The following is a 10,093-nucleotide window of genomic DNA, read 5'->3' as shown; positions in this document are numbered from 1 at the left end:
TTAATTTTTTTTTAAAATCACAACGATTGGTGTGAAAAACAACTGTAAATTCTTTTGTCAGCACATCAGTATTTTTTATTAATGAAATTAATAGTCTTAGGATTAGGATAATTTTTTTAACTGTAAAGGGTGGGATTAGGAGATTGAAAAAATATTTTATATAAATAATAAATCAAACTGAATTTTTTTAAAGTTAAAAAAATCAGACGCGTACTTTTTGCAGAATTCATTTCATAAATATTATTGCTTTTTGAATCGATTCATAAAAGTTATCTCCGCACAGACCTCTCTATCGAAGCACCTCGGGCTGTGCCCAATAAATAATGCAGTGGAAAAGATTGCCGACCTATATATTTTCTTGGCCCGAAAAAAAAAGCCTATAGATTTTCAACGATCTTGTGCAATTAATTAAGCAATTAAATCATATATATAAAATTTCAATCAATTATTTTTTATTTAGCACGTGCAATGTTGTCAAATTTGTGAATTTAAATAAATTTATAATAAGAATGTAAACTACAATCATAAAATTAAATAATAAATTTATAATAAATTGATAAGAGTCTACTTCTATTAATAAATAGCTATTAAAAAATATAATTAAATAATTAGAATATGAAATATAATCATAATTTAATTTAAAATATTTAAAATGAAAATCATTGAAATTAGATTCATCTATATCGAAATATTATCATATTTAACATATGAATTTTAAAATAGGATAACTTGTTTTTTGTATTTTTATTTTCTTTTTTTATTAATGTTAGTTTTCATTTTTAAATTTTTATTCTTCTTTAAATGGGGCCTTGCCAATTACATAAGCTAAATTTTACATAATATATATCTAACTCTCTCAACTTGATAAAAACCAACGAGTTTATCAAATTTAACTAAATTTACATCTAATATGAATTTGTGAATGAGTTGATACAATTTTATAAGTTAAAAATGTAAAAATAAAAAACTAAAATAATTAACTAGTGAATTTAACTAAATTTACACTGAGTTATAATTCATGAGTCAGTTACAATTTTATAAATTAAAAATATAAAAATAATAAATTTGAAGAATCAACTCAAAGATTTTGACAATTATAAGCACTTGTGTCTCAATGTAAAATTTTTCTCCTAAATCATTTTTTTGGGGCAAATTAGTATATTTCTAGAACTCGTGCTTGATGGTAAAGAAATATTAAAATTTATTGCAAGTTGCAACCCCATTAAAAAAAAAAAAAACCCTACCTGCATGAAAGAAGTACATTTAAATTTAATACAAATCGTATTTTAAAATAAAATTTACTCATAGTTTTGGTGCATGACAAGCGTAAATATGTCATTAAGGAACAAGCAACGTCTCGAATTAATATCGGTTGGCCTTGGGTGAGGTGATAAAAAGTAACTTATTAATTCTTTAATGAAGTCCTTAAATGAGAAAAAAAAATAAAAAAATATTTTTCATTTTCCATTTTTTAATTTGTAGAGAACTCATCATACCTAGCTACCTTACATGTATAGTGACTGTTTTTTTTTTTTTGGACCAGTACATGCATAGTAAGTTAGTACTGTTGATTGTTGATGTTGATTAGAAGTTTTATTCCTGGTACTAAGATGCATATAATAATAATTGTTCTTGAATGCGTATTTATTTTGTATAATACTCTCTTTATAAGTTTCATTTTAAAAGGTTTATTTGATCTCATTTATAAGTTATGATACATTTTTTAGATAATATTTAAAATATATTTTTAAAATTATCTTTTATGAGAGAAAAAAATAATAAGACATTATTTTTTAAATTTATTATATAGGAACATGTTTAAAATTTTATTTATTTTTATTTTTTATATTTTTATTATATTTATATTAATATTGATGAAGTTGATAGAAATAATTTATAAATAGAGTGGAGGAGTATATATGTTCGTTCAACAAGATCAGTCAGCCATTCAGTGCCCCATATTTGCATCTCAAGCGCGCCCCATATTTGCATCTCAAGCGCGCGCATGGTCCAAGAGGAAGAATGTTTCACGAGCTTCTTCTTTCACTATTAGGCTACACTGGCGACTTGATTATCGATCAGAGAGAGCAGCTTTCATCTAACACTTCAATTTCCGATGAATGCACTTTCAAGCTCGCTCCTGACATCTCTTTTGTCGAACCCAGTAATAGGTTCGCATCATCTCCTCAATTTCTTTCCTTTTCCAACTTTTTAAACTCTAGAATTCATCTACATTATAGGGTTTTGATGAATTTCCTTCCTGGGCAATTGGGAGAACGCAACAGTTATATCGTCGCTTTTTACCATTCGAATTAATGTTTTGATTGCAGAGAACTTATTGAGAGGATCATCACATTAGGATTTTATTATAGAGAGCTGGACCGTTTTGTAACCAAGTCTAGGAATTTAAGTTGGATAAGGTCTGCGAATGCGTATTCTTTGGGTGTCATCCCTGAGACGTCGGAGGGGGAAGCGGAGAAGCCCAGTGTTTATCGTAGGGCCCTGGCTAATGGCCTTCTTGAGATATTGTCAATTTTTAAGTCTGCTGTTCTGCATCTTGAGCAGAACCTGTTGTCTGAAACCATGCCTATTTTGGCAACCGTTACTCAAGGCCTTAATAAGGTAATTTTGAATCTCTTCTGCGCAACAATTTTCAATAATTTTGATATGATCTTTGGTTAATTGGTTTTGAAATGATTTCCAGTTTTTTGTTCTTTTGCCACCTTTATATGAGCTCATTCTAGAAATTGAGCGTGATAATATCTGTGGCGGTCAACTTCTTAATCTTTTACACAAGAGGTGTCATTGTGGAGTGCCTGAATTACAGGCTTGCATTAAAAGGTATGCAATTATTTTTCTCAGTGTTACAAGTATGTGTGTCTTTTCCAACTATTTGATCTATACGAATTCAGTATTTAATTAGTAAATAAAAATTGCACTTTTAGCTGATGAACCCTAACTCCTCCTATTTATACAGTAGGAAAATTATAGGAGTGAAGAACAACTTCTAAAGTATGCCAAGTTGGGTCGTATGTCATTAGATGATATCTTCTTTAAATGAGTTGTTTTTCATTTTTTTTCTAAATGTTTGCTTTTACTTTCTAGTTGGCATCAACTTTCAACTGAACGCGTTGCCAACCATTACTCATTTTTTTTTAATTCCCCTTCCCCAAAGCTTAGGCTTCTTTGGCATGGGCATCAGGTTATGTACAAGCAGCTAGCATCATGGATGGTTTATGGGATCCTTCAAGATCAGCATGGAGAGTTTTTCATTAGGAGGTAATCCAATATCACGCTATGTGTGTAAGTTGTTAATATGCATGGCTCAGTATTTTTATGTACACATGTTTAGTATCTCAGAGGGACTCATGGTAAGAGTATATGAAATCTAGTTGAATTTAAATAATTAGTTGTATTGCTTTTTTTCTTTACAGTTTTTACTTTTTATGATTGTGTAACATCTAAACTTTGTGATTTATCAGGCTCTACTGTCCATTTTTTTATTGCTTTATAAGTTATCTGTTGACCTAAATCAATTTATTTTTCAGGCAAGAAGATAGAGATAGAGAACATGGCTCATATCATCCTGACATTGCAGGAAAGTTGGCCCACTTGTCAACTGATGATACAACTCTAACAGATTGGCACTTGGGGTTTCATATTTCTTTGGTACTTGCTCAATATTTGTTGACATCTCTTGACAAGTGAAGTTCAGTTTCTTTGACAATTTTATTTTTTTATGCTTAGAAATGGATATGACTGAAATTAACAATGATATTACTGAAGTTAATTTTCCAACAAATGGGAAATGCAGTTGTCCTTTTGACTGGACAGGTTTTTTTTTTTTTTTGGTTGGCAGGATATGCTTCCAGAACATATACCAATGCGTGTCGCAGAATCAATTCTTTTCGCTGGGAAAGCTGTTAGGGTTCTAAGGAACCCAACTCCTGCCTTTCAGTCTGGTGCTGCTGTGTATCACCAACTTCCTAAAAGCTTTCAGAAAGTACAAGGATTAGCAGAGCGTTTTCCATTCCTGAAGGAGGCTGTAAATAGTCAAGGACTGGGAGAAGATTTGCTTCCACAGTCTGAGGCAGATAAGATTGAAGCTATGCTTCTAGACCTAAAGGTTTTTTCATGCTACTGCACTGTATAGTGATGGCATTATCTTTTTCTTTTTGGTGGTTGAATTGACACTAATCTTCTATTTCATTTGTTAATGATCAATGTGCTGTCTAATTAAGATTTGCTCAACCCACTCATACCAATTAACTGTCTAAAGGAAAACTAATGGTTATTTTATAGGAATCGTCTGAATTTCATAAAAGATCATTTGAATGTGCTGTTGACTCTATTCATGCTATGGCAGCCAGTCATCTTTGGCAGGTGCATAACATAAAATTCTTTGGTTTCATGGTTATTAATTGGTGCAATTATTCTTGGAGCCACCATTAATACCTATTTTCTTCACGTTTGCAGCTTGTTGTTGTACGAGCTGACTTGAATGGCCACTTGAATGCCCTTAAAGACTATTTTCTTTTGGCAAAAGGAGATTTCTTTCAGGTAAGTTATGAACTATTATCTATCTAGTGTCTGGTCGTGCACTCATTTATGAGTCAATATGCACTTTTTTTCTTGGTGAAAGTCAATCCACACTTTATCATTACAAATATGAACTTTATTTTGAAGTTTAAGTTTTGTCTGGAGAGAGAAAAAGGAGGCTACAAATTGTCAATACCTACTACAGAAAGAAAGTAGAGGGGAAAAGGATATGTTTTGGAATTTCAACTATTTATCCTTGAGAAAGTGGTTTTGATAATGTTCTTCCTCCTGCTTTTCCCCCATATGAGCTTGTTTTAGCCCATAGCTATGATGGATACAGCTATGGTTTAAGTGAGGAAAGTTTCAAATTTTAGTTAAGTTTTTCTGACTTCTTTTCTTGACTTGTGATACTTTTTCTGTAGTGTTTCCTTGAGGAAAGTCGCCAATTGATGCGATTGCCACCACGGCAATCAACTGCTGAAGCAGATCTCATGGTCCCTTTTCAGTTGGTTTGTTTAGCTAATGACTTTTGACTTAGTGTTGTTCATGATCTAAATGTATGAGCAGGGTTAATTGAAATTTCTTGGCATTGCAGGCTGCATTAAAAACTATTGGTGAAGAAGACAAATACTTCTCTAAAGTATCCTTGCGGTTGGAATTCAAACTCATTTGTTTTTCGTTCATGTGATTTTATTTTGACAAATTATGGATTAAGTTCGCTGAACTGTCTTTCCTCTCTTATAGGATGCCATCTTTTGGAATTGCGGTCAAATCTTCCCAATCAGATTTGTCAAAGGCAACAACTTATGCAGATGTTGGTTCTGGTTCTTCACTTTCAAATGCTTCTTCAGAATTGTTACTGGATGGATGGGATGGTATTGCTCTTGAGTATTCTGTTGATTGGCCATTGCATTTGTTCTTCACTCAAGAAATCCTCTCTATGTAAGATTCTACATCTTGTATCCTGCTGCTTGAGGCAGATTCTTTTATTTTCTTAGTTGTTTCGTTGTATATAGCATCAATATTTGTTAGCCCCCATTTGTAGAGTAAGATGAAAATTGCATTGTTAAACATCTTGGGAGGGTTTAATTTATTGTTTTAGACTTGATGTATTGAGTTTGAGACACATCTGAACTTTAGAGGGTAAAATTTCCATCGAAATTGTATAAGATAAGCATTTCGCAAAATCCTTTTTTGGATCTTAATTTCACACTATGTAGACCATGTTCATAAATTTTAATATTAACAAGAAATTAATTTATGCTTAGACCTTGAACCTATTTATAATCAATTTGTTTGAAATTTGGAATGCTTAATTAAAATGATAATTTTTCATCAAACAATGTCATCTGTAAATGTTTGATATTTTGACAGGTACCGTAGAGTCTTCCAATACTTATTGCGGCTCAAACGGACACAATTGGAATTGGAGAAATCATGGGCATCTGTAATGCACCATGGTCACAGTGATTTTGCCAAGCACCGTAATGGGCGAGATAAGGGCTCAATAACACAGCAGACACGTCGACGGCTTCAACCAATGTGGCATGTTAGAGAGCATATGGCATTCTTGATCAGGAATCTCCAATTTTATATCCAGGTTGTCATTTATGTGTCTTTATTTCTGTGAAATTTATTAAATTATTGATATAAATATTATACAATAAGCTAGTTTGGTCCTTTCATTTACTAAAAAGACGTCTGAAAATTTGACTGCATATATTAAGTTTATGACTTGGATATCTTCAAGCAGGGTAAAATATGCTTTTGATGAAATAATTAGGGTTTGGCCCCTAAACTATTGATCTAGGGTTGTTTGTGACCCTAAACTTGTTTTTTTGTGTAATGTTTTCCCTCAACTTTTAAAGACGGTACAATGTAACCCCTATCATTAGTAAAAGTAATTTTGACTGTTAGTTGACTAGAAGATGATCAAGAAAATTACAGATTGGGACCTAAAAATTATAAACAATGACTAAAAATTTTTTTGGTCCTTTTCTGTAATTTTTGAACTCTTTTTCTATCATTATCTGGTTAACTAATGGTCAAAATTGCATGAAAAATGAGCTTAGAGTCTTATACATTTCTGGACTCATAGTTTAGAAGTCAAATTGCTATTTGATCCAAATAATTAGTACCTTGTCTCATTGAAGCAGCATGTAGTTTTGGTTTCTGATAAAATATCAATTTCTGTAGTTTTCTTCATCAATCTAGTGAACTTACCAGGAAGGGAAATAAATTTATGAGAGTTGATGAGAAAATTGATAAACTGCCGACAATGTTTAGCTCTCTGATTATTCGTAAATCCCTTTGTGGTAAGTTTGGAACTGCATGGGGCCTGAAAAATGTATAGTGATCCCTTATGCATTCCCTTAGTTGGAATCTAATGCAAGTTTCTGGATGCTTTTCATTCTCAGTTGATATTATAATCTTCTTTGTTACCAATCTTTTTCTCCTCTTGCTAAGAATTCCTCTGCATGTTTTGATAATATGTAATCCTCATATATTTATATATTTTCTTCTATATAACCAAAAAGAGAATTTTTTTCAAATTCAAAATTTTGTTCTTTTCCTTGCAGGTGGATGTGATAGAGTCTCAGTGGAATATATTACAAAGTCATATTCAAGAATCTCATGACTTTACGGAACTTGAGGGCTTCCATCAAGAGTATTACTCTCTAGCATCCTCCTTATAATTGGTTTCATTTTAGAATGACATGAAATATTGCTTTTGGTGTTTGGTAAACTCTTTGACATGTATAAAATCTTGATCTACATGATCATACTTATTGGAATCAGATACTAGTTGGTAGTAACCAAATCTACCAGGACTGTGGACCTTGTCATGTTAGTGCCTGGCTGTCCATGTTTAGAGTTTTTACTTTTATGCTGGATATACCCCCCCTCGCTTTTCATGGCAATAGAAGATATTAATTGGAGAAAAGGATTGAGAGAAAACAGTGAGAAAGAGGTTAAAACAAGCAAATGCAGCAAAGCCCTAATCATGGATGCCCCCATTTGCAGACGTGGTAGACACTGACACCAGTAGTTGACTGTACGGTCAGCCATGCATATGGAGTTGTTGGAATTTCTTAATTTTTTTCCTTTAGCTTGGACATGTGCTGGACACTAATTGGATGACTAGCCCTAGGAAATGGGGGGAAAAGATAGAGTGAGAGATTAGCAATCCTAGCCTTACGAGACTATAAAATGTATTTGTTGTACATGAATAATGTAATTCAATATTTTTTTATTCGTTACTCTTTTCTTGAAAAAAATGGTAGAAGGTACTTATGGCCTATGATATTACTTGTAATGTTCTCTCTCTCAAATCAGATTACTTAATGGGAAGAGTGCGCGCGCATGTTTGAAATATGACTTGTCAATTTGTTCATGTCTGTGTTGCGTTGCTGTGTGTGTCCATGCTTCGTAGTAATGAAGATGTCAAATTTTAATAACCCAAAAAAAAAAAAGCAGTCAAATTGTTTATGTGCATCAGAAATAGGTACTAACATTCGGGCAATGATTTCTTAGCTTTTCAGTTGGCTGATATTATCTTCAAATACAAATCTGTTTTCAATGAAAAAGGAGTTTAGTGATGAGAGTAAAGAAATAGTTAATACATACTTCATTTTCACTAGGACCGGTTCCCAGCTCCTGAGTTTGTCTAAATTTGGGTGGACCCCCGGTTTCATCCCCCACCCCAAAAAAAAAAAAAATCAATCTATCTGTCACCACTTGTTTGAACAGCACCATCCTATATATTTAATGTCTTCTCCAGGTATCTGGCAGCCTTAATTTCACAGTCTTTCCTAGACATTGGTTCGGTGTCAAGGATACTGGATAGCATCATGAAACTTTGCCTGCAATTCTGCTGGAAAATTGAAAACCTAGATGGCTATTCAAATACATCGGAACTGGAACATATAGCTGAGGTAATAATACCAGAAATTCAGCATGTAATTTTCCTCTGAACTTATTTTATTAAATGAAAAATGCATTGATGATGGAAAGCAGAGAAAATATTGGTAGCTAATAATGAAAGTATGCTGATGCTTTGAGAACTCTAGACATGCTTCATTCAAATTGGTCATAATACAGATAGAATTTCCACAAGGAACTGGTTGTTGACTACTGAACACTATCGGTAAATAACTCTTGGATTCTTTAAGAAATACTCCCTTGGTACTTGTTGTAGGATACTTTCAACTGTTTCACATGTCTTAAGAAAAATTAATTTTTTTATTAATGTGATAAAAAAATGAGATATATTTTTATTTTTACCTTTGGCTTTAAATGACGATACAACTGTATTAAATATCTTCATACTAATTAAGAATGAGTAAAATTGGAAAAGGTGGTTTAATTATTATAAAGTGTTTTACATTTTAGACTAAAAATTATTTTTAGAATGTGTCCTACAAATCAGATTGAAGGGAGTAATCGGTAAGTAATGATAATGAGTGATGTGTGATGCATTTGTTTGTAGTTTTGTGCATTAAATGAGTGAACTCTTCCCTCCCTACTAATGACTGAAATTCTCTCTTAATATTGGAAAAAAATGAATGACCATTTTGTCATTATATTCCAAATGCTTATTTTCAGAATTAGAGCAAGTGTTTCAATTTTTTTGCCCCCTTTTCCCAGACCGTTAGTTATACATCCTATCTCCAGAATATTATCCTCCGATAATTACCTTGAGCTATGATTTTTGGACTGCATAGCGTTATCTTCATTAATGTTCTCTCAAACTTCTATCAGGAATTCAACAAGAAATCAAATTCGTTATACACAATACTGCGCAGCAGCAGGCTAGCTGGGAGTCAGCGGGCTCCATTTCTAAGACGTTTTCTCTTGCGGTTAAATCTGAATTCATTTTTTGAGGTACATGAGATTAGCGAACCTTAATTTATCAGTAGTCTATCTATCTTGTTCAGCTCATTCCTTACCGCGGCCGTTGTTTTCTCACTTCACAGGCAACTGCAAGAGGGGTGCTAAATGTAGTAAGACCACGCCCAGCACTTCCTGCTCTAAATCAGGAGTAGGTCATTCCACCAAGTTCATAGTGGCTCTAGTTCCAGCTAATAGTCCTGCCCCTGGAGGTTGAGTTTTCTGGCCTTTATAAGCACTTTTCTCTATCTATCTGCGGATTCACTATGCTGCTATGGTCGTTTGAAGGTCAGCTGCACATGTTGCCTGTAATTTCAACAAAGGGGTTCTCGGTCGGATACCCAGCTAATTTATTTTAATAGCGAAGGCTGGTCGGATTGATGGTGCTTTGATATGCCCCTGGGGCACATAATTTTCTTACTTTGTGTGTGTTTTAAATGGTTGGTGGGGGATGATTTACTATATTGGCGCTGGCTCTCCTATTCGTTGTGTTGGTTGATGTGAGCAGTGATCGCTTTGTGGTACTTGATTGTTCTGTAATCTGTAATATGTGACGAATTGACGACATTTAATTTACATAGGCCGTCGATGAGCTGGCAAAGCCCCCTTAATCCTGGGTATGCACGTACTCGCAGAGGTTTTTTTATTTATTGGTTTATAGTGT

General features: G+C 33.2%; 1 protein-coding gene across 4 annotated transcripts; it reads left to right on the top strand.

The window, feature by feature from the left end:
- The first annotated feature begins 1,946 nt into the window (after positions 1 to 1,946).
- LOC129318761 (gamma-tubulin complex component 4 homolog) lies at positions 1,947 to 10,049 on the top strand. Of its 4 annotated transcripts, none has more exons than XR_008595303.1 (16): positions 1,947 to 2,171; positions 2,331 to 2,622; positions 2,705 to 2,841; positions 3,181 to 3,279; positions 3,549 to 3,669; positions 3,860 to 4,126; positions 4,303 to 4,383; positions 4,477 to 4,560; positions 4,962 to 5,048; positions 5,135 to 5,190; positions 5,284 to 5,481; positions 5,914 to 6,139; positions 7,119 to 7,207; positions 8,321 to 8,474; positions 8,557 to 8,686; positions 9,301 to 9,423. XR_008595303.1 is itself a non-coding variant. In XM_054963700.1 (16 exons), exons 1-16 carry the CDS (start codon positions 2,023 to 2,025, stop codon positions 9,582 to 9,584), a joined length of 2,232 nt encoding a protein of 743 aa, XP_054819675.1. In that variant the 5' UTR covers positions 1,949 to 2,022; the 3' UTR covers positions 9,585 to 10,049. The 4 variants fall into 4 exon arrangements, 3 of the variants coding, with proteins under 3 accessions (XP_054819675.1, XP_054819694.1, XP_054819685.1); XM_054963700.1 differs by lacking the exon at positions 8,557 to 8,686 and adding an exon at positions 9,516 to 10,049 and having other exon boundaries at positions 1,949 to 2,171; XM_054963719.1 differs by lacking the exons at positions 1,947 to 2,171; positions 8,557 to 8,686 and adding an exon at positions 9,516 to 10,049 and having other exon boundaries at positions 2,501 to 2,622; positions 2,745 to 2,841; positions 3,203 to 3,279.
- The last annotated feature ends 44 nt before the right edge of the window (positions 10,050 to 10,093 follow it).

The sequence above is a fragment of the Prosopis cineraria genome, unplaced genomic scaffold, assembly GCF_029017545.1.
Source record: "Prosopis cineraria cultivar Desert tree isolate PC_DT_omini unplaced genomic scaffold, ASM2901754v1 PC1, whole genome shotgun sequence".
NCBI lineage: Eukaryota > Viridiplantae > Streptophyta > Magnoliopsida > Fabales > Fabaceae > Prosopis > Prosopis cineraria.
Note: the sequence above shows the minus strand (reverse complement) of the source record. Positions and strands in the feature narration are given on the sequence as shown.

Bases quoted from the DNA above. Each gene is read 5' to 3' on its own strand.
- LOC129318761 (XM_054963700.1), top strand. From the start codon at position 2,023: ATGTTTCACGAGCTTCTTCTTTCACTATTAGGCTACACTGGCGACTTG. The intron at 4,127-4,302 runs GTTTTTTCATGC...GTTATTTTATAG, and splicing joins CTATGCTTCTAGACCTAAAG to GAATCGTCTGAATTTCATAA. The intron at 9,424-9,515 runs GTACATGAGATT...CTCACTTCACAG, and splicing joins ATCTGAATTCATTTTTTGAG to GCAACTGCAAGAGGGGTGCT.